Here is a 23,551-nt window from a genome sequence, read left to right as displayed (position 1 = left end):
AATCCTGTAATGACCTCCCTGACAGATGGAGGAAGGAAACTATAACTGGTTTGGGATTAAGGGAGTGACCCAGGGAACGTTGACAGGCTTATTTATATAGATGGCTTGTCTGTTTGGTTGTTTCTCACATATTTCAAAAGTCTTCCAGAATAAAAGTACTAGGCCAGAGGAACACATGCCAGAGACAGGTTCAAGAAACTTGCTAGAGAAACAATCGTATTTTTTCCTTCTTGGTGATGGGTCACCATGCCCCTTCTCCCTCTGAGAACTAACTACTTGAAGGAGTCTCAATCCCCACTCTTATTAGGCAAGTGAGAAGGGGGTGTGGGGGGGAATCTTTCAGATTCAGAACGATGCAATACCAATCAATTTGGAGCCAGCCGGCCACAGGTCTCGCCACGGGAGAAGTCTCAACTAGCGAGAAAAGCTCTAAATGTCCCGTTTCTGTCCTCGAAGCGCTGCTTGCTCGGGAGCTTTGCCTGGGAAGTAAACTCTGAGACAAAATTCAGGTCTCAAATAAAGAGGCCCGCCAGCAGAGCTCATGTAACCCCTCTCCTTAAATATCCCCCGTGACATCTGAGATATTGTTTAGATTGTGGACTCTTACTTTGACATGCCGGCATAGGTGGATGGACAGGCGAGCACATCAGATGTCACTGTTTGGCAGCGGATGAAAGTCAGGGATAGTTATATTGCTAAGCACCAGAGCCACGAGACTAGGCTCAGGGAAGGAGATGGCCCTTCCTTCCCGCAGGCACTAGTGGGTCGAACCCAGCTGGCACCTTCTGGTAAGTCCCTGCTTTCTTCCTGCCCATGGTTTTGGGTTCTGTTTTTGTTTTTTGTCCAGAATCAGAGGTGCGGGCACAAAGTCGATCTTCAGGTAAAGATGGCCAGTCCAAAAATCTCACCATGCGGTTGTACCAAGATTTAAAGAGAAAGCCATCTGTGTACTTCACCCAAACCTCAGGGCTTTCCTTACAAAGGACAGAAGGAAAGAGAATTATTTTTAAAACATCGGTGTTGGTTGTTTTTTTTTTTTTTGCCCCCGTGAAAAGGGATATTTGATCTCACCGAAGTAGTGACAGTGGCCTGTGGCTTTCCGAAAACCCACAGTCGTCATTTCAGTAAGTCTTGGCTATTTTAGAAATGTTCCAGTAGTTACAAATGATGTTTAAAATAGGAGGCTCAATGGTGTTTTATTTATGAAATCTTTAAAACTGACTTAACCATCGTTGGAAAACAAAGTTGAGTTGTGGGGAAATAATTCCAAAGATGAAGAAAGGGCATTTTGGAATTACCTGTGAAAGCACCTGTGTGAAATGTGATTCAGACCGTGGACAAAATGAAACATTTGGAAGGACGTGTTTTTAAATGGCTTTTAACAACGTCAGTCATGAGTAACTGTGTGCGCCGACACTGAAATGGGTAACACAGCTGACATTCTGGGAATATATTTATAGAAAAACAGGAAACTCTTTTTGGAAAACATCTACTGGCTGTTTCTTAGGTAGTTGATTCCTTGCTATTTCAAAGAAGTCTGAATTAAGTGGCTTGCCTAGGAAGGTCATCATAACTACATAACCCACAGCTACAAAACTATTTGCCTTGAAATAAAGCCTCTTTATTTGAGGAGTTCTAATTATAGCTCTCCTGTAGGGATCTTCCCCCTCCTCATTCCCCCCCCCCAACAAATTAAAGACCAAATGGAATTGATCCCCATAATGTACTTTGGATATCCATGTCTATGTTCATAAACTTGAAATTAAGGATGATATAACTTGTAAGTGTTTCCCCCCACTCCTGTCAATACGGCATTGCTCTTGGCTGTGTAGTTGTAGTTTCGTGCTTTTCTAAAATTGCTCATTTTAATTTAACTCTAAGCTGCATGTCCAAGCTTAGGCTGATGAAGTTATTTGGTCTGGAAAAGTTTCACTAACAGAATTTTCCTCCCGTCAGTAACTCTCATAACCATAAGCCTTTGATCTGATGATAACAATTTGACTTATTTTTTTTCAGTAAAAGGTTGGCTCTGTCATTACATCAATGTTGATTAATATTATGTGGATGAAATTATTTGGGATGACATTACCTGATATTTTGAGCAAAATAGGATTGGTGTTACAATAACTTCCAGATCTAGTCTTTCTTCATAATGTCTATTTATAATGTTGCTTAGATGTGCCATACTAATGGAAAAATCAGAGGCAGATATAATCTTTCAACAGCAAATGCAAAGGAATATGTCGATATGCTCTAGGAAGGCAGGAGGTCTACCAGAGTTAAGAAAGAAAACAGTGAGGTACAGATTTAGCTTCATTAAGACATGATTTTCACCTGTACTTCCTACTTGTCATTTGGAAAGAAAAAAAAAACCATAAACAGAATCTGAAGCAACTTCAAAATTAGCCGAAGATACGTGTTATACTAGGAAAGATAATAAAGAGTAAAAACCCTAAATAATTAAGAGAACATCACGATCAGTAACTAGAAAGTTTCCTCTAAAAAATCAGTTTGGAGGGCTGGGAAGGTGGCTTAGTGGTAGAGCGCGTGCCTTGCATGCCCGAGGCCCTGGGTTCGATCCCTCAGCACCACATAAGCAAAAAGAAAAAAGCCGGAAGTGGCGCTATAGCTCAAGTGGTAGAGCGCTAGCCTTGAGCTGAAGAGCTGAGGGACAGCGCCCAGGCCCAGAGTTCAGGCTCCACGACCGGACCCCAAAAACAAAACAAAACAAAAAAAAAATCAGTTTGGAAGCAAGGGGAGAAAAGGAGGGAGTGAATTGGGAGATGTTCGAATCCACTCGGTCGACAATGAATTGTCCGTGTCTGTCTACTTTGTGAAATCGACAAATGAGTTGGGAGCAGATGTCGTCATTCTGGTTGTGTATGTATTTCATGAAGGAAGTACACTGGTCTCCCTTACTTTACCAAGATGCTGCCCGTCAGATACTGTCAGGACTATCAATACAGGAATAAATCTGTGTCTCAGAGGGCTAGTCTTCAATTTTGATAAGCGATGGGGAGAAAGCATGTTGATTGGCGGCCCTTGTTATAGATGAACACAGCTATTGACTCCTGTCCATTCATTAAGTCTCTGTGGTTAATGCACCTGCAGCACCTGGGTACAAGTTAATCATAACATCATGAAATTGTTACCCGCCCTGAGTAGTGTCAAAGAATTGCTTTTCCAAAACAACCCACTTAAAAAAAAAAAAAAAATCCTGATTTTGAAGTGGTATTGTGGCTCAAAGTTGTAGAGCACTAGCCTTGAGTAAAAGAACTCAAGGACAGCGCCCAGGCCCTGATTCAAGCCCCATGACCAAACTACAACAATTTAAAAAAATCCAATTTTGTGCTCCTATGTCTTGAAGCCCCTAGGTAGGGTCTCTTCCAGGAGGAAGCAAACATGATCGCATGTGCTATGAATCAAAGCGTAGGTAATGATGAGCTATTACCCTTCTCACCCATTCTCAGGGCAAGAGTCACTTGTGCAAAGACAGAGATAAAAGAAACGAGCGAAGTTCTACCTAGAGGCAACCTTAAAAGCATATAAGCTGGGCTGGGAAGGTGGCTCAGTGGTAGGGTGTTTGCCTAGCATGCATGAAGCCCTGGGTTTGAGTCCTCAGCACCACATACACAGAAGTAAGCCGGAGGTAGCACTGTGGCTCAAGTGGTAGAGCGCTAGCCTTGAGCAAAAAGAAGCTCAGGGATGGGCAAAAAAAAAAAAAAAGCATATAAGCTTAAAACAGAAAAGCCAACAGGGCATAAAGAAAAATGATAACAAGTGTTCTATTTTGTTTTGTCAGTCATGGGTCTTGAACTCTGGGCCTGGGCGCTGTCCCTCAGCTCTTCAGCTCAAGGCAAGTGCTCTACCACTTGAGCCACAGCACCACGTCCAGTTTTCTGGTGGTTCATTGGAGATCAGAGTCTCATGGACTTTCCTGCCCAGGCTGGCTTTGAACCGCGATCCTCAGATCTCAGCCTCCTGAGTAGTTAGGATGACAAGAGTGAGCCACGGGTGCCCAGCTAAGTGTTCTGTTTTGTTTCATTGCTTTTGAAGGAACTCTGTTCTTGGAGAGCAGCCCAGCCCACCCACACTGGGAGCACAGCGCCCTCGAAGTCCCAGCGAGGAGGGGCAGAGCGCGCTGCTGGCCTCTGATCTCAGCCAGCCTCAAGTTCAGAACCCCACCCTGCCAGGAATAAGTCACCGCAGCGACCGGCCACCATCGCCTGGCACTGACTGAGCATGTTTAACTACGAACGTCCCAAGCACTTCCTCCAGTCCCCGAGCCCCTGGGGCTCCAGGCTGCAGCCACCTGCACCAGAAACGTCCAGCATCTCAAGCCAGACCAAACAGTCCTCCATCGTCATCCAGCCCCGCAGATGTACCGAGCAAAGATTCTCTGCCTCAGCCACCGTGAGCTCTCAGGTCACCATGTCCTCCTCCGGTTACCCGGCCCCTCAGCAGCCCGCTGGCTCCAACCCAGGCCAAAGGGTCACAGCTACCTATCACCAGTCCCCGGCCAGCTTCCTAAGCTCCATCTTGCCATCTCAGCCCGATTACAGTAGTGGCCAAACCCCTTCCACCGTGGACTCGAAGTAAGTGAATCACACGCCCAGCGAGTGGCCATCGGCAGAGCACTGTGGTAGGCCGCAGGTCGCTCCTTAGGCTAGAAAGAGATAGTGTGACTTTACAGTCCTATTCCATAATCCCCCCTGGAATGCTGTGAACCCCAGGTACTGGCAAGAAAGGGGACTTCTGAGCTGGGAAGGTGGCTCAGTGGTAGAGTACTTGCCTTGCCTGCAGGAGGCCCTGGGTTCGATTCCTCAGCACCACATAAGCAGAAAAAGCCGGAAGTGGTGCTGTGGCTCAAATGGTAGAGCACTGGCCTTGAGCTGAAGAGCTGAGGGACAGCGCCCAGGCCCAGGATCAAGCTCCATGACCAACAAAAAACAAACAAAAAAACCCACAATGAACTTTTTTTTTTTTAATGTCAAGATCTGGCATAAGTTCCTCTTGCTGTAAATTTAGTTTCCCTGGTCTGGGCTCAGCTAAGATGAATGCCTCCTTCCTGTCTGTCCTTCCTTAGATCAAGTTTCTCTCACCTAAGCAAAGATTATTCCATTTCTTCTTGGTCCTGTCTTCCTAGCCGCGGTCCCCTCTAAACCTGAGCAGCCAATTAACTAACAAGAGTTTTGAATGATCAATTTTGGTTTTTTTGGAAAAAAGACTGGAATTCAGACAGTCACATGCATGGATTAGACAAAAATCTTGGATAGGTGAAGGCTTATGACACTCAGATTTTCTTTAGTACTTGGGACTGTAATGAGTTCAGGCTGGCTAGCAGATCTAAATCCAGTGGGGAAAAATACCTGCAGCCTTATGCAAGCATGCACTATGTCTACAGCCCGGAGAAGGCCCTGGGAGAGAACTTGATATGAAAAAGTACACAGTAGTTGTGCTTTTTTTAAAAGTATGATCTGGATACTTGGTGCTTGTGCAAACCAGGGGCTATCAGTTTTCCTATTTCTTGGCTAGAGAGACCATCAGGGAATTAAAGGCATCTCAAAAATTGTTGGTATATGTCTTGTTCTGGCCTATTAATACATTTAATAAAAAGCATGTCAATTCCTCCTAGTCTTTTCTAGAGGTTAAATTTTTTTAAAAATCCCATTGGTGAAAACTCTGGAAGCCAAGTTGAACAGATAACATCAATGTGCAAAGAAAACTTTTTCCTATTTTTTAAACATTAAAAAATATCAGACAACTCAAAAGCATGTGCTAGAATCCCAGATATTAGGTTGAACCTGTTTGAAATGGCTCACTGTCAACAGCTTTGACTCAAAATGACGCCTTCATAGTCTTAATGTCATATTTTAAAAGGTACCTTCGAGAATGAACAGCTCTCTCTCTCTTCCCTTCCAAGTTCCCATTATGCCCAGATCATACATTTTAGTCTTTCTGGGCTACATAGACTCAGATGATTGCTTTATTTTTTTATTTTATTTTATTTTTTGGTCGGTTGTGGGGCTTGAACTCTGGGCTTGGGCGCTGTCCCTGCGCTCTTCAGCTCAAGGCGAGTGCTCTACCGCTTGAGCCACAGCACCACTTCCAGTTTTCTAGTAGTTTATTGGAGATAAGAGTCTCAAGGAGTTTCCTGCCTGGGCTGGCTTTGAACTATGATCCTCAGATCTCAGCCTCCTGAGTAGCTAGGATTAGAGGCGTGAGCCACCAGCGCCTGGCAATTGGTTTATTTTTTTAAAATTCATCTCATTTTCTATTATTTCCAAATTTCTCATATGAATATTTAAAAATACAAAATAACCTTTTCTGACTATCATGTTTTTCTTAGTTAAGTCCCTCCTGCTCCAGCCCTGCTCAGAGAAGAAAGCTGTTAAATGACTATTCACAGAGCCTCAGCCATATACATAGCTCTATGCAGAACCAAGAAGCAAGGCCAAAAGACAAAAATAGAGACTAAGAAAGAGCCTGGGACGTCCCCAATCTGGAGATCAAAGAACCAGCTTTAGCAGTTCCATTTTCAGTCTCCACAGATAACTCTTCTAATCTTCCTACAGCTACTTGATACGCAGGCTGTGTCCAGCCGTACAGGGTGGAAAGCCCTTTGAACATTGGTGCAGGACTCTGTCATTGTTACAGTAGCCTCCAGCTCGTCCTGTCTAAAACAGTAGCTGTCCATTGGTAGGGACCCCTGTAGCGAACATTTTATTCACTTGGTCAAATCACATATGCAGAAATGGAGGGGACATTTTTAATTCTGATCATTCCCTCCCAGGAGCTTCCGTGTGGCATACAGCAGGTGCTTTATGTGAGTGGTGATTCCGTGTTCTGCTCCGTAACAAAATTCATCATGGACATCACCCAGGAGAGAAAAAAAAGAGACCCATCAAGCTGCAAACAAGTATACTACTCGTTTCTAAATACGAGCAGCTATCAAATAGGAAAATAGGAAATAAGAATGACTTGGTGAATAAAGCACCTAGAGGTACATCTTAATCTGATGGTTCTTGAGCTTGATTTTAAGAATGCTTTGGGATCTCCAAGACACCTCATGAAAGTATGAAATAGAATCATGTCATTCTAACTTGCTTTAACAAACTGTGTGTGACTTATGAAGATGGTCAGCTAGCATCGAAAAAAATCACAATAGCCTATTATCATTCTACATCCTAGAGAAGGAAGAGATACAAGACTAAAGGAATTTTGCCACTTCGGTTCAGGAATTCAACCTTGGTGGTGTTGGGGGAGGGGAGGGATGGCTTACTATTTAAGCACTTGATTTTGATGATCTATGTAACCGAAGAAATGGAACTTTCATTAAGGCTTAAAATAGACAACTGTGAAAATCCGGGGAGATCTCAAATGAGGGATGGGAATTGTATACCACCAACTTGAGTGCAAAATTTTTGTTTTGTTTATTTTTGTGGGTCGTGGGGCTTGAACTCTGAGCCTGGGCACTGTCCCTCAGCTCTTCATTCAAAATAAGCGGTCTACCACTTGAACCACAGCACCACTTCCCATTTTCTGAGTGGTTTATTGGAGAGAAGAGTCTCACGGACTTTCCTGCCCAGGCTGGTTTGAACCACGGTCCCCAGATCTCAGCCTCCTGAGTCGCTAGGATGACAGGCATGAGCCACCAATGCCCATCTGAGTGCAGAGTATCTTGATTACAGTAATGAGCATTCATCCGCTCCACAGACGCATCCCCTATAACCAAGTTCTACGCTGGCTGATCTAACCCCCCCCCCCCCCACCAGTGTGCCTAGACATTAGACTTGGAATGATGGGGCTCATCCCCAAAGCCAACAGAAGTGAAAACCCTACTAAAAGGAACTACCATTCCATTTTACTTCTAAGTCTTTTTGAAGGATGGTTCAGAATCTTTTTCTTTTCTTTTTCTTTCTTTTTTTTTTGGGGGGGGGGGGGTCCGGTCATGGGGCCTGAACTCTGGGCCTGGGCGCTGTCCCTCAGCTCTTCAGCTCAAGGCTAGCGCTCTACCACTTGAGCCACAGCGCCACTTCCGGCTTTTTTCTTTTTGCTTATGTGGTGCTGAGGAATCGAACCCAGGGCCTTGAGCATGCAAGGCTAGCGCTCTACCACTGAGCCACAGCGCCACTGCCAGCTTCTTCTGTGTATGTGGTGCTGAGGAATCAACCCCGGGCTTTATGCATGCTAGGCAGGCACGCTCTACCATTAAGCTACATTCCCAGCCCTCCTTTTTCTTTCCTTAAAAATCATCTAAACAAGAAGAAACAGCCAGTGCTTTAAGAGTTACTCATTTTAGAGACGCTGGAGAGATTTTCTACATCATAAACTTCACAGGAACTGTGTAAATTCATCAGAAAGCCAGAGAGAGTGTAGACTGTAGATTCCACTCAAATCAATAGGATGTTTCATTGAACACCAGTGGTGTGTCAGTGCGGGTGATCAGTCTGGAGGAGTGTGCCATGATCTGTGGTATTCACAGATACCTCTGCCCATTTCAACCATTTCACACTAGAACATGGAGACCACAGGTAGCATGACACCGCTCAATAGCCACCAATCAATCAAACTTAAGAAGGTTAGCTACCGCTGGGTGCTGGTGACTCACACCTGTCATCCTAGCTACTCAGGAGGCTGAGATCTGAGGATTGCGGTTCAAAGCCAGCCCGGGCAGAAAAGTCTGAGGAACTCTTATCTCCAATGAACCACCAGAAAACTGGAAGTGGCTCTGTAGCTCAAGTGGTAGAGTATTGGCCCTGAGCTGAAGACTTCAGGGACAGCGCCCAGGCCCAGAGTTCAAGCCCCATGACTACCAAAAAAAAAAAAAAGAAAATCATCTATCAGCTCAGAAGAAGTCATCAGCTGCCATTGAGCAGAGGACACACTTGAATGTTCTTCAGGGAAGATCTTAGAGGAAGGATGGCCTCCTGATGCCTAAAGCCTTCCCCCACGTCCTGCTGAAGTGGGGCAGGCTGAGATCTGAGGACTATGGTCCAAAACCAGCCTGGGCAGAAAAGTCTGTGACACTTTCCAATTCAACACCGCCCCCCCTGAAAAAAAAAAAGTCCAAAGTGGAGCTATGGTTCAAATGGTAGAGCACTAGTCTTGAGCATAAAAGATCAGGAAGAGAGCTCAGGCCTTTAGTTCAAGCTCCGGACAGCACACACACACACACACACACACACACACACACACACACACACACACACACACACACACACACACACACACACACACACACACACACACACACACACACACACACACAGTGAAATAACATTATAGTTCAAAGTCATAGACTCAATGACTTAACAATGCTCAATTCTATTTCTTAAAAAAAAAAAAAATAGTGGTAGAGTGCTTGCCTAGCAGGCAGGAAGCCCTGGGTTTGATTCCTCAGCCCCACATACTCAGGAAAAAGCCGGAAGTGGCGCTGTGGCTCAAGTGGTAGAGCACTAGCCTTGAGCACAAAGAAGCTCAGGGAACAGTGCCCAGGCCCTGAGTTCAAGCCCCATGACAGGCAACAAATAAATAAATAATTCAAATGTTTTCTTTTTCTCTTAAAAGCTATCAACAATCTTCTGTTGGCCAACCTGCAAATGCCAAGCCAGCCCAGCCTGCACATTCTAAGCCTGCACCAAGGACTCCTGACCATGAGATACAAGGCTCAAAAGAAGCTTTGATTCAAGATTTGGAGAGAAAGCTGAAATGCAAAGACCCGCTCCTTCCTAATGGAAATCAAGTGGGCATGGTTTCTATTTTGTCCCCAAGAGACACACTATAAAAATCCAGTTGCAGTAAGAACACCCAATCCCAGTGGAAATGCAGTTCACTAGTAGACCATCTGTCCAGCATGCATCATGGCTGGGTTCTAGCACCACAAGTAAAGGGGGAAAAAATATTTTGCTATTACAGATCTATATCCCTGTAAGCAGCAAGGAGTAAGATTGCCTTTAAAAAAAAAATAGGTGGGAGGCTGGGAAGGTGGCTCAGTGGTAGAGTGCTTGCCTTGCATGCATGAGGCCTTGGGTTTGATTCCTCGGCACCACGTAAGCAGAAAAAGCCAGAAGTGGTGCTGTGGCTCAAGTGGTAGAGCATTAGTCTTGAGCTGAAGAGCTGAGGGACAGTGCCCAGGCCCAGAGTTCAGACCCACAAATGACAAAAAAAAGAAAAATAATTCTATATTGCCCTGTGTGAAGTTAACAATTGCTTTTAGTTGTAAAACAATGAAATTAATGAAGAAAAAGAATGACCTAATGAATGAGAAAAAAAATCGGCTTAATGAAACTCTTGTTTTAAACGTTTCCCTTCTCATAATATGTCACAACTGATGGGAAATACTGTCTACTGCACTTGTTCATGTATCTCGGTATATGACACTGGACAATGAAGGTAGTTGTCATTAATATGCAGCTCTTGCTATGCACAGTTAAAACAATATTCTACATCTTTAAACCAAGTGCATTTGACACAGCAGATTCCCTGCTTTGAACCGGTTCATTTAGCAAGAGTGATCTCTGAATGTGAGAGTAATAAAGACTGTACAAAAACTGGAGAGGATCAGAAAACGCAGAACAAGGAGGAAGAGTTTCCCTGGCCTGGCAGAGCTGTTACAGAAAAGTGCTTATGCCATTTATTTGTTTATTTGCTTGCTTTTGTTGGTTGTGGGGCTTGAACTCTGGGCTTGGGCGCTGTCCCTCATCTCTTCAGCTCAAGGCAAGTTCTCTATGACTTGAGCCACAGTGCCACTTGTGGTTTTCTGGTGCTTCATTGGAGATAAGAGTCTCATGGACTTTCCTTCCCTGGGCCGGCCTTAGAACCGAGATCTTCAGATCTCAGCCTCCTGAGTAGCTAGAATTACAGTGCCTGACTTTCTTAATGATGAAATAGAAGGGGGTCAAACAAAAAAGAAAAAGGAAGGAAAGTTAATACACGGAAAGCACGTATCGGTCAGTAGATGGAGGTTTATGTAGGAGTTAGGAGCTTTAGGTCTCATGGCAAGCCTCTGCTGTCTCCTCTTCCCAGCGGCTGACATACGAGGAAAAGATGGCCCGCAGATTGCTTGGACCACAGAATGCAGCTGCTGTGTTTCAGGTTCAAAACAGTGACACACAGGACTCACCGCAGGTAAAGTGAAATGTGTCTAACTGCAGTACTGTCTCCTTTCCCTGTGAGATGCTCGGAGCCTCTGTATTGCTCAGGCTGGCCTGGAGTGCCCAGACGCTAGAGATCACCCTATCTCAGCCTCCTCAGAAACTGGGCCACGGGCACTGACCAGCATGCGCCCACCTTGCTGTGCTTTTATTCTTCATAATTTTTCTTTTTGTTTTGGTCAGTTGTGGGGCTTGAACTCTGGGCCTGGGCGCTGTCCCTCAGCTCTTCATCTCAAGGCTGGCACTCTGCCACTTGAGCCATAGTGCTACTCCCGATTTTCTGGTGGTTCATTGGAGATAAGAGTCTCAATGACTTTCCTGCCTGGGCTGGCTTTGAACTATGGTCCTCAGATCTCAGCCTCCTGATGTCTAGGATGACAGGTGTGAGCCACCGGCGCCTGGCTTCTTCGTAATTTTTAGCAGTCTGCTTTTCTAAAGGCTACCATTAGAAAGAAATATCAGTAGTCTCCATTCTGCATGCGATATAGGAATGAGATGATAGGCTTGTGTGTGTGTGTGTGTGTGTGTGTGTGTGTGTGTGTGGTGTGTGAAATTTTACTGCCCATTCTGATAGTTCTAGTGTTTTTTTTTTCTTTGCTCTTTTATTTGATTTATCTGAGTATTTAAGGATCAGAGCTAAATTCAGAGAAGTTGAGTTGGGAATCTTGCTGAGGGCAGAAGTCACAATTCTATCATTTTTTCCTCTCATAAGCTATCCATCATTTCAGTGCATAGACATAATCTTGTGATACCAGTGTAACACAAAATTCCTTGTGTCCTACCCTTGTATGGAAACAAGGCTTCCTATTAAAAGACAACAACAAATAGATATTCTGGGGAGCTGTAAGTCACGGACCTTGTTAGGCAGCCACTCTGTATTCTTTAAAACCGTTAAAATAAAAGTTATAGCTGGGTGCTGGTGACTCACGCCTGTCATCCTAGCTACTCAGGAGGCTGAGATCTGAGGATCGCGGTTCAAAGCCAGCCTGGGCAGGAAAATCTGTGAGACTCTGATCTCCCATGAACCACCAGAAAACTGGAAGCGGTGCTGTGGCCCAAATGGTAGAGCACTCTCCAGGAGCTGAAGAGCTGAGGGACAGCACCTAGGCCCAGAGTTCAAGCCCCATGACCAACAAAAATAAATAAAAATAAAATAAAACAAAAACTATAGTACCAGGGGGGGAAATACATAGCAGTAACAACAATATAATGACATCAGAAAAAGATTGGTTCTACTTTTTTTTATAGACCTCAAACATTGTGCTTGAGTATAGTATACAAAATGTCATCAAATTATAACTAAAGTATCTCCTATGAAACAATATGTCCAACCTGTTTAATTTGAATACTTTTAGTTTTTATTCATTGTTAGTAAAAAAAAATTGATGTGTTACATCACTGGATTGATAATTGATATTTTTACTTAAATAAGATTCAGGCTAGCCCAAAATTGCTATGGTGTTATAAGACTTGTTTAAAAATACAAAGTCATGGGCTGGGAAGGTAGCTCAGTGGTAGAGCGCTTGCCTTGCATGCCTGAGGCCCTGGGTTCGATTTCTTAGCACCATGTAAGCAGAAAGAAAAAAAAAGGCAGAAGTGGCGCTGTGGGTTAAGTGGTAGAGCGCTAGCCTTGAGCTGAAGAGCTGAGGGACAGTACCCAGGCCCGGAGTTCAGGCCCCATGACCGGACCCCCCCAAAAAACAAAAAAATACAAAGTCATGTTAACTAAAGAGATCACAAAGTAAATTATTTGTACTCAAGATTTTTTGTTTTCTTACATAGGTATTTGTTTCCCACTTATTTTTTTATCTCCCATGGGATGAAAAACAGTGACATACATAAATCAGGTGCTAAAAATTTAGTCATATAATTCTGTTGTAATGTTTACCCATTCATGATTTGATTTCTCCACTTCATCTGTGCTTCTTGTGCGCCAGTATCAATGAGATAATGGCTGAAACATCGTCATTAGATAGGAAGTAATTAGTGCTGCTTTTTAAGGCCGTCTAAGTCACCCTTCCCCTATCTCTGTGGGAGCGTGCCATGAGCTAAAAGGAGAGGTATTTTCCAGTCTAATACATGTTTACGGCTGCTGACTCCACTTTAGGCGGCAGACGTAATACCCCGGGTATCCAGGCCAACGCCGGTGACTTCACGTCTATTCCTGTTTTACCAAAGGACAATCTGTACCTTGTGTTCCCATTCCAAATACACCTGGGGACGCACATCATCCTTTGTCACAAAACGAAGATCTGACCAGCAAACTGCAGTCAATTCTAAGTCTACCTGCTTTTCCTGAGCAACGCCTGTTGAGTAGTCCTGTCCAACCTGCGCACTTCTCGCTACAGTTAACACTAACTAGGAGAAAACAAAATCAGGACTGTAAAAACGCAGCCAAAATAAAGGGCTGAGGATGTAGCTCAGTGGCAGAGTGCTTGCCTAGCACGTAGGAGACCCTAGATTCAGCCCCTGACCTTACAAAGAAGCAACAACATTGTTTTTTTGTCCTGGGTCTTGAACTCTGGGCCTGGGCGCTGTCCCTCAGCTCTTCAGCTCAAGGCTAGTGATCTACCACTTGAGCCACAGTACCACTTCCAGTTTTCTAGTGGTTTATCGGAGATAAGAGTCTTATGGACATTCCTGCCTGGGCTAGCTTTGAACCACGATCTTCAGATCTCAGCCTCCTGAGTAGCTAGGATGACAGGCGTGAGCTGCAACAACAATTTGTTAAAAAGCAAGCAGGTAAAATAGAAAGGCTCTTCTCAAACAATCACATGCTAACACCTCGGTTTGTTTTCCTCTCAAGCAGCACAACCCTGAGCATGCACGACTCCAAGTCCCTGCAGCACAAGTAAGGTAAATTATTCTTGTTTAATTTTTAAAGAAATATGTATCTTGTTACCTAAAAATACCTTCAACTGAAAAATGTAGTGTGTGTGTGTGTGTGTGTGTGTGTGTGTGTGTGTGTGTGTGTGAGCGCGCGTGTGTGTATGTGTGTGTGTGTGTATCAGTATCAGTGACAGAAGTATACTATCTACTCTTTAAAAACACATTGTGGCCAGGTGCTGGTGGCTCACATCTGTCATGCTGGCTACTTAGGAGGTGAGATCTGAGGATCTTGGTTTGAAGCCAGCCTGGGCAGGAAAATCCCTGTGAGACTCTTACTTCCAATGAACCACTCAAAAACTGGAAGTGGTAGAGGGCTCAGCTTGAGCACAAAGAGACTCAGAGAGAATGCCCAGACCCTGAGTTCAAGCCCCACAACCGACCAAAACAAAACAAAACACAATGTGGGCTGAAGGCTTGGCTCAGTGGGTAGTGCACCTGCCTAACAAGCACACAGTCCTGAGTTCTGAGTTCAATCCCCAGTACCACAAAACAAAAAATGACAATAACGAAACCAGGAGTGTGGGTGTTTTAATGTTTGGGATGATGGCCAAAGGCCAGGTTGAGCTTTGACCTGGGTCAGTGGATCTGAGCCTACCTGGGGTTGAATCCTGGCTCTGCAACATTCTAGCTATGGAAATCAGATGGGTCAAGTTAACCTCTTTGTTTGTGCCTTTCTCTCCTCATTTGTAAATTAGGACTAACTCATGCACTTAACTCATAAAGTGATGAAGACTGACTAGTAAATATGACCTCTAGTACTTATTAGGAATACCAGCAAAGGTGTGGTAATGATAGGAGAGCTAAAGGACATATCTCTAATTCTCCTCAATCAAATGTTCATGATCAGAACTACCTCAGGGGAAGTTCTGAAAATGGAATAAGCCAGGACTATGTCTCCATATCAAACAACTTCCTCACCTTCAGGGAAGCCCACTTGTAATTATATAATCCTTGAAGGTGACCAATGTAGGCTCTGGAGTAAGCACAGATCATTTCTCCATCAGTTGGAGGAACAAGGGAGAGCCAGAGAGACAGAGTCAGAGATGTATAGTTTGGGGGCTGGGAAGGTGGCTCAGTGGTAGAGCGCTTGCCTTGCATGCCTGAGGCCCTGGGTTCGATTCCTCAGCACCACATAAGCAAAAAGAAAAAAGCCGGAAGTGGCGCTGTGGCTCAAGTGGTAGAGCGCTCGCCTTGAGCTGAAGAGCTGAGGGACAGCGCCCAGGCCCAGAGTTCAGGCCCCACGACCGGACCCCCCAAAAAAAGAGATGTATAATTTGAACCAGAAGTTTCTAAATTGCTACCATTTCTAAAGCCATATCAAGTATGCCACCCCTAAAGGCTTTTTTTTTTTTTTTGCCAGCCTGGGGGCTGTCCCTTGAGCTCCTTTTGCTCAAGGCTAGCACTCTATCACTTGAACCCACAGAACCACTTCTCTGGATATTTCTGTGATTAAAAATTGGAGATAAGAATCTTACAGACTTTCCTGCCCAGCTGACTTCAAGCTGTGATCCTCAGATCTCAGCCTCCAGAGTAGCTAGGATGACAGGCGTGAGCCACCGGCGCCTGGCAACAAAGGCATTCTTAAGGCCTGGCTCCACTGTCGGGATAGCATAGGATCCAACAGTTGGAGACAGGCTGGGCTTTCAGACTTGACGGCAGAACTGGACTGGGGTGAAGGGAAGAGCGACGGCAGCATTTATGTGCAGCTGTTATTGCTACTATTTTCGTAGAAGTAGATCCTCTTCAAGGGCAGATGCGAACGATCAAGATGCCATCCAAGAGAAGTTTTACCCACCCCGTTTCATCCAAGTGCCAGAAAACATGTCCATGGGAGAAGGAATGTTCTGTAGGATGGATTTCAAAGTAAGAGAGGCGTTCTTAAACTAGTGTGTGTGTGGGGGGGGGGGGGGGAGGGCGGGAATCAATAAGGCAATACTAAGTTTTGGGAGGAAAAACCCCAAATGTCCTATACTCATTTGGTTTTGGATAAGAAGAGACATTCTGGAACCAAACTCACCTGGGTCTGTAAACTCAGACAAATCACAGGCAGTCATAGGGATACCTAATATGATTACATAGGTGTAACCTAATAAATACTTATACCAGTAAATACATATACCTATGAAGATGCCGTAATAATAAAGTATCTAACATGCACGGGTCTCGTCTCCATCCCAGCTGACCTTTGCCTAGAAGAGTTCTGCTGGCTACAAGCTTTTCAGAAGAGACTGTTGTGTTGTCTTTTTTTTTTTTTTTTTTTTGAGAACGTGTTCTTTTTTTTTTTTTTCCAGATTTCTTGTCTATGACAAGAATTAATGGACGGCCATTTGTAGACCCAAGTACAAAAATCCTCTGCTTTCAAAAAACTATTTTTTAGACAGCAAGTCTCACAGTTCTGTCTCTGGCATTTCATTCAGTCATAGTTGTCCAGAAGTCGTATGATTTCCATATTCTTGCGGAGACCAACAAATACAGGTTTAAATATGGTAATTAAGAGAAATGTTAAAGAAGGCTGAAAAAGCTGGGTGCTGGTGGCTCATGCCTATAATCCTAGCTACTCAGGAGCCTGAGAGCTGAGGTTCATGGTTTGAAGCCAGTCCAGGCAGAAAAGTCCCCAATGAACCACTCAAACACTGGAAGTGGTGCTGTGGCTCCAGTGGTAGAGCATTAGCCTTGAGCACAAAGAGAGGCTCAGAGACAGCGCCCAGGCCCTGAGTTCAAGCCCACAACCACCACCACCAACAACAACAAAAAAAGAAGGCTGGGGCTGTGGCTCGGTACTTCTCTTGCAAGTACTTGGCCCTCAGCTCAAACCTCAGCGTTGAAAAAAAAAATGAAGCTCTTTAGAAATCTGAGGTTGTGGGTAAAAGCGACAGACGTAGTTTGAGATACTCTGTATTCACGTCAAGGGTTTTAATTCCATTGTTTTTGTTTCAAACTTACACCTGTTGGGGTGCCTGCATTTTCATCACATGTAGGTACTGAAGAATGCTTAGAATTCACTGAGCGGACACAGGCTTTAAAATCCTGCTGCGTGTTGGGTGTTTGTGCGTAGGTGAGCGGCCTGCCAGCTCCGGACGTCTCGTGGTATCTGAACGGAAGACCAGTCCAGTCGGATGAGCTGCACAAAATGATTGTGTCTGAGAAGGGCTTTCACTCCCTCATCTTTGAAGCAGTCAGAGCGTCGGATGCGGGCGCCTATGTGTGTGTGGCCAGGAACCGAGCCGGGGAAGCCACCTTCACCGTGCAGCTCGACGTCCTGGGTGAGCCTCCCGCAGGACCTGAGACCTGAGGATCGCGGTTCGAAGCCAACCCTGGCAGGAAAGTCTGGTTAACCACCAGAAAACCCGACGTGGCGTTACGAAAAGGCTCAGGGACAGCACTCAGGCCCAAACAAAAAAAAGCAATGTTTATTATAATATTTTAACTTAAAAGTGTTTTAGGGCTTGAACTCAGGGCCTGGTCGCTGTCCCCGAGCCTTTTGCTCAAGGCTAGCACTCTTCCACTTGAGCCATAGTGCCACTTCTGGCTTTTTTTTTTTTTTGAGATGAGTCTCCTGCCTGGGCTGGCTTTAAAGCACGATCTTTAGCTCTCAGCCTCCCGAGTGGCTAGGATGACAGGTGTGAGCCCCTAGCGCCTGGCTGTATGATTTTTTAGTTTAACTTACTATAATTTTTATAATATTACAAATGCTTGATTTTTTTTTTTTTATTAAAACTCATAGCAAAAGAACACAAAAGAGCACCGATGTTTATCTACAAACCACAGAGTAAAAAAGTTTTTGAAGGGGACACAGTAAAACTGGAATGCCAGATCTCAGCCATACCTCCACCAAAGCTTTTCTGGAAGAGGAACAATGAGATGGTCCAGTTCAACACAGACCGAATAAGGTAGGAATAGGTATTTCTTATCTGTACTTTGTTTGGATAGATCCCATTATACCTTAAGCAGATATTGTAAATGGCATGCAATTATGATCTTAATTTATCTAGTTTGTGTGTGTGTGTGTGTGCTGGTCCTGAGACTTGAACTCAGGATCTGAGCGTTGTCCCTGAGCTGTCCCTTTGGCTAAAGGCTAGCAGTCTACCTACCACTTGGGCCACGCCCCACTTCTGATCTTTTCTGAGTAGTTTACTAGAGATAAGAGTCTCATAGACTTTCCTGCCTGGGCTGGCTTCAAACCACAATCTTTAGATCTCAGCCTCCTGAGTAGTTGGTATTACAGGTGTGAGCCACTGGTGCCTGGCTTGTCTAGTTTTTAAAGTACATATAGATACTGGGCGCTGGTGTCTCATACCTTTAAATCCAGCTACTCAGGAGGCTGAGATCTAAGGCTCACGGTTCAAAGCCAGCCCAGGCAGATAAAGCCAAGAGCCTCTTGTCTCCAATTAACAAGCTAAAGTCTGGAAGTAGAGGTGTGTTGTTAGTGGTTGAGCACCAGCCTTGAGTGGAAAATGTCAAGTGAGAGTTCGAGGCTGTGCGTTCAAGCCCCAATATCCACACAACACACACATATTAAAATTAAAAATAAAATACATACAGAACTATAATAAAAGAGTTCACTAAATCACTAGTGACTTCAAAAGCTCATTCATCATAAATTTTTTTTTTTTTTGGTCCGGTTGTGGGGCCTGAACTCTGGGCCTGGGCGCTGTCCCTCAGCTCTTCAGCTCAAGGCTAACACTCTACCACTTGAGCCACAGCGCCACTTCCGGCTTTTTTCTTTTTGCTTATGTGGTGCTGAGGAATGGAACCCAGGGCCTCAGGCATGCAAGGCAAGTGCTCTACCACTGAGCCACCTTCCCAGCCCCTCATTCATCATAAATTTAAAGCATAAAGTTACCTGGGATTTATCTTTTAATGGACAATGAAGAAAGATGGCTTAAGGTAATAGATGACATAAGTAAGAATAAAGAGGGGTGATGGTTTGGTATGTGTGTGTGTGTGTGTGTGTGTGTGTGCGCGCGTGCGTGCGTGTGTGTGTGTGTGTGTGTGTGATGTTGGGGGTTAAAACTTGGGTCTCGTGAGCACCTAGGCAAGTGCTCTGAACTGTTGCACTTTGATCATCAAGTGAGACGTTCAATTCAAGAAAAATAGTAGCTGTTTGGCCCTAACTAGACCCAGCCCTGGACTTCTCATCTGCTTCTTCCTCTTAGCCTGATTTTGTTGCTCAGAGACCTCATCCAAACCGACACACAGAAACTGCTACTTGTACTTTCCCCTTTTCCCTTCCCAGCTTGTATCACGATAATGCTGGGAGAGTTACTTTACTGATCAAAGATGTGACTAAAAAAGACGGAGGCTGGTACACCGTGTCGGCAGTCAATGAAGCCGGAGTGACCACGTGTAACACCAGATTGGATGTCACAGGTATGTGACATTACCAGGTTAAAGGCCAGATTAAAAACAAACAAACAAACAGGCAGCTGGGCAAGGACCGGGGCTCACACCTGTAATCCCAGCTACTCATGAGGTTGAATCAAGCCAGCCCAGGCAAAAAGTCCTGGAGACTCTTATCTCCAGTGAGCCAGCACAAAGCCAGAAGTGGGGGCATGGCTCATGGTAGCTCATCACTCCTGAGCCAAACAAGTCAAATGAGAACGCAAGGTCCGAGTTCAAGCCTCCAGACCAGAAATCTAGCATCCTAATAAAACCAGACCGATTGCCTCTATAATGCTTTTTTATCTTTTTCCATCCTGATAAAGTTTATAGAAGGACAACTCATTAGTGAATGACAGCTTTTGTGAGTTAACTTTAGTCTGATCTATTTCAGCCCGTCCGAACCAAACTCTTCCGGCTCCGAAACAGTTGCGGGTCCGGCCAACTTTCAGCAAGTATTTGGCCCTGAATGGAAAAGGTTTAGATGTGAAGCAAGCTTTTAACCCAGAGGGAGAATTCCAGCGTCTGGCAGCTCAATCCGGATTGTACGAGAGCGAAGAACTCTAACAGCTCCGACCACAGAGCACCAATAGTGTGGATGATGTTTTCCGCCGCATACATCCATAACTGTATTAACAGGTTATGGCTTGAACTAGATACTCTAACTAATACACATGTATAACGTGACTCATCCTCTGACTCTTCACATTTCCATCCACTTCTCCGATTTTCAAAGCCCCACAGGAAACGGGCCATCTGGATGTGTTTGTCCTTAAAAGTGGGGATTCTGCTATTTAACAGCAACAGAGGGATGGATCTTAACGCACACGCAGCAGTTGTTGGTTATGGATGAATAACATTTGAAACACATTTAGTGCTTGCAGTCAGGCTCCTGGTACTGCTTAACACATAACTGCTTTACCTGTGTTCTCTTAGGAATACTAACACGAATCATGTGAGCAGTGCTGTGCCAAGACAATAAAATTCAGAGTTAAAACAGAGCGTCTCCTCTTCGCAAAAGTCTAGATCTTTGTGGTGAAACCCACCACATTCAGCAAAACCTATGAATGACTACTTCCAAAAGGGAAGCACTCTTGCTTCTTTCTAGAACATTCTGAAGCTCACAGCTCAAGTCACTGCCTCCTGAAAAATCACTTCCGGTGTTTATACCTTAAAGGCAACCCCTCCCGGTATACACGTCCTTGGGACCCCAGGTACCCCAAATTCTCACTAACACAGATGACAATCTTCTCAGTTTGCAATTCTGTATTAAATAGATCTCTAATTCTCTTCCTCCTCCTCCGCCTGGTCTTTCTCACCTTCTACTTTTTTTTTTTTTTTTGCTAGTTAATTGGAATGAGAGTCTCTGGGATTTGTCTGCCCCTACTGCCTTTGATCCTTAGGTCTCCACCTCTTAAGTAGCTAGGATTACCAGCAAGAGCAGTAAGTACCTGGCTTAGGTTTCTGATTCTTAAAATCTTTGTCTGTTGAGCTAAACGGCCTAAGGACTGTCCCCGAATGCTATCTTTTAAGGTACATATTTAACATCAATTTGAATGTCTTTTTTTTCCTCTCTCACCATTTCAACACCCCCCAAAATCATGGTTCTCCTGTCTTGTTTTCTCCCACAATTTCAAGTACAAACAAACAAAAAAATCTGTTATGACAGAATAATCTTGTGAATTTCTGTGAGTCCCAGTACAGGAAAGTAGACACTCTCTTCTATGGGTCACGATCTATCTACAGGCTCTGGGCCTTTCCCTTGGCCTCCCCTGTTCCTTCTTATCAAAGGCAGCTTTGACCCTCATTACTATATGGCTTGCTTCTTGCCTTTTTTAGCTGCATTTAAAGCAGCGTGTGTCAAAGCTCCTCCCCCCGACCCCCCTCTGCCTCCAGTGTCTTTCTGGGAAATGACAAAAGTGGCTTTATGTCTTCTACCTTCAAAACAACTTAGAGGTTTTTTTTCTTCTTCTTTTTGGCCACCTTAGGGCTTTTGGATAGCATTGCATTTTGTTCTGCTGTTTACCACTTAGAATCTCCTCTGTCCTTCATCCTGTGGACTTTTAGGCTGCTGAAATTGACAGCCAAATTCATTTGGCCTATTCTAGAGTTGGCTTACAAACTCTCTTCTCATCTGTGCACAGCATCTGGGCCAGTTGGGAGTCACGGCTCTCCAAGGACCACTGTCCTGACCTGCTCTCCCACACAGCTCTGCAGGGTTGGGTGTTTTGTTTTGTGTTGATACTGGGTCTTGACCTCAGGGTCTCTTGGTTGGCTTTTTCACTCAAAGTTGGTGCTCTACCACTTGAGCCACATCACCACTTCTGAGTCTTTGCTGGTTAACTGGAGACAAGAGTCTCTGGGATTTGTCTGCCCAGGTTGTCTTTGAATCTCGATCCTCAAATCTCAGCCTCCTGAATAGCTAGGATTACAGGTGTGAGCCACTGGTGTTGTGCTGCTGTTGTTGTTGTTTTGTGTTTGCCAGTGCTGGGGTTTGAACTCAGTCCTGGGCACCATCCCTGAACTTCTTTTGCTCAAGGCTAGCACTCTACCACTTGAGCCACAGCGCCACTTCCAGCTTTTCCTGTTTACATGGTACTGAAGAATTGAACCCAGGGCTTCATGCGTGCTAGGCAAGCACTCTACCACTAAGCCACATTTCCAGCCTGCTGTTCTACTTTAATGTTTGGATCTGGAGAAAAGGGATTGGAACCAATTTCTAGAAATAACTCTCGGTTTATAACAACTAGTTTCTGCAAATGGATCAGCAAGGGGTCATGTGGACTTCACCATTAGTCCTTAGTAGCCTTAGCTCTAACCTGGAGTAAATTATTTAACCTCTCAGTGCCTTGGGGTTTGTTTTTTGTTGTTACTTTTTTCCCCTCAGGCCCCAAATGAGAGTACCAATGCTTGCCTTCCAGGGAGGAGACTAAATAAAGCAATGGATGTTAAAAGTATTCATGACCCAGGTGTTCATCATAGCTGTCAGGTAATTGGACAATGCCAGGACTGCTAGAGAGCAGATCAAAGAAGGCTGGCTGGGAAAACCAGAGTCACTTCACCAGGAATTGGGTTTCTCCAGTGCCTCTGCAGTGGCAGTTCTAACCTACAGCAAAACCCCACAGTTGGAAAGTCTGGCCCTTAAACTAAAGGCTGGAAATCAACTGTAGGTTGTCAGATGTGCGCCCTCTTCTGGTAGCAGCTAAACTGGTTTCTGGTGTCTTGGATTCTGGCTTTGTGGGATGTCCAATCCAGGGTCTAGCTCACTACAGACCAAGCCTCGGGCCTGGTCTCTTGTGTCTGTCTGCTGAGGAGAGTTGGGGGGGCAAACATAACGGGTTGTTTTAATAGTGAGTGACGGAGCCGGGCGCTGGTGGTTCACGCCTGTCATCCTGGCTACTCAGGAGGCTGAGATCTGAGGATCATGGTTCAAAGCCAGCCCGGGCAGGAAACTCCGTGAGACTCTTATCTCCAATAAACCACTAGAAAACCGGAAGTGGCGCTGTGGCTCCAGCGGTAGAGCGCTTGTCTTGAGCTGAAGAGTTCAGGGACAGAGCCCAGGCCCAGAGTTCAAGCCCCACGACTGACTTAAAAAAAAAAAAATAGTGAGCGATGGGAGAAGCCTTATTTGGGTTTGTTATTTTTTTCCCTGGAAAATTGTCTCTGAAAGAAATTCATGATGACATACCTATGGAGCAACCAACCACCTTGCCCAGTTAAAAAGCGAACGGTCAGGCGAAGAGGAGGAAAGCGAGAGTCAAAGAGATTTCACAAATAATTAGTGGGGGGGGGGGGGGAAGGGGGTTAAGTCAGTGCAAGAGGAAACGTAAAAAGCAAGTTCTTAAGAACTGTGGTAGAGCTTGGTGGCCAAGTTCAAGTTCAGTCGGGGTTTCCTGAAATCTCAGCAGGCGTCACACAGTGAGATAAAGAAGCAGAGCATCCAAAACGGCCGGAGGGTGGGGGGTTGGAGGCTCGCCGGGGGCCCCAGCCGAGCGAACACAGGGAAAGGTGCCGTGGGACTTGGTGGGTTATTAGACTTCGCCAGAGAGCCGTGCCGACCTCCAGGAACAGAGAACAAAGAAGGTTGATTGCCCACAAAGGGGCCGGCCGGACCCCTTCTCACGAGG

At 45.0% G+C, this 23,551-nt stretch overlaps 1 protein-coding gene across 2 annotated transcripts; it reads left to right on the top strand.

Moving 5' to 3' along the window:
- The first annotated feature begins 576 nt into the window (after window positions 1-576).
- Myot (myotilin) lies at window positions 577-20,426 on the top strand. 2 transcript variants are annotated; one of them, XM_042671320.1, is made up of 10 exons: window positions 577-788; window positions 4,057-4,595; window positions 9,571-9,745; window positions 11,029-11,130; window positions 13,966-14,012; window positions 15,776-15,908; window positions 17,101-17,308; window positions 17,770-17,935; window positions 19,282-19,415; window positions 19,819-20,426. In XM_042671320.1, exons 2-10 carry the CDS (start codon window positions 4,243-4,245, stop codon window positions 19,989-19,991), a joined length of 1,491 nt encoding a protein of 496 aa, XP_042527254.1. In that variant the 5' UTR covers window positions 577-788; window positions 4,057-4,242; the 3' UTR covers window positions 19,992-20,426. The 2 variants fall into 2 exon arrangements, with proteins under 2 accessions (XP_042527254.1, XP_042527252.1); XM_042671318.1 differs by having other exon boundaries at window positions 13,963-14,012.
- The last annotated feature ends 3,125 nt before the right edge of the window (window positions 20,427-23,551 follow it).

Source organism: Dipodomys spectabilis, unplaced genomic scaffold (genome assembly GCF_019054845.1).
Source record: "Dipodomys spectabilis isolate Male_0828 unplaced genomic scaffold, ASM1905484v1 ptg000611l, whole genome shotgun sequence".
Lineage (NCBI taxonomy): Eukaryota > Metazoa > Chordata > Mammalia > Rodentia > Heteromyidae > Dipodomys > Dipodomys spectabilis.
Note: the sequence above shows the minus strand (reverse complement) of the source record. Positions and strands in the feature narration are given on the sequence as shown.

Excerpts from the sequence above, each read along its gene's own strand:
- Myot (XM_042671318.1), top strand. The coding sequence starts at position 4,243 with ATGTTTAACTACGAACGTCCCAAGCACTTCCTCCAGTCCCCGAGCCCC. Across the intron at positions 9,746-11,028 it reads TCCTTCCTAATGGAAATCAA|CGGCTGACATACGAGGAAAA; the intron begins GTGGGCATGGTT and ends TCCTCTTCCCAG. Across the intron at positions 19,416-19,818 it reads CACCAGATTGGATGTCACAG|CCCGTCCGAACCAAACTCTT; the intron begins GTATGTGACATT and ends GATCTATTTCAG.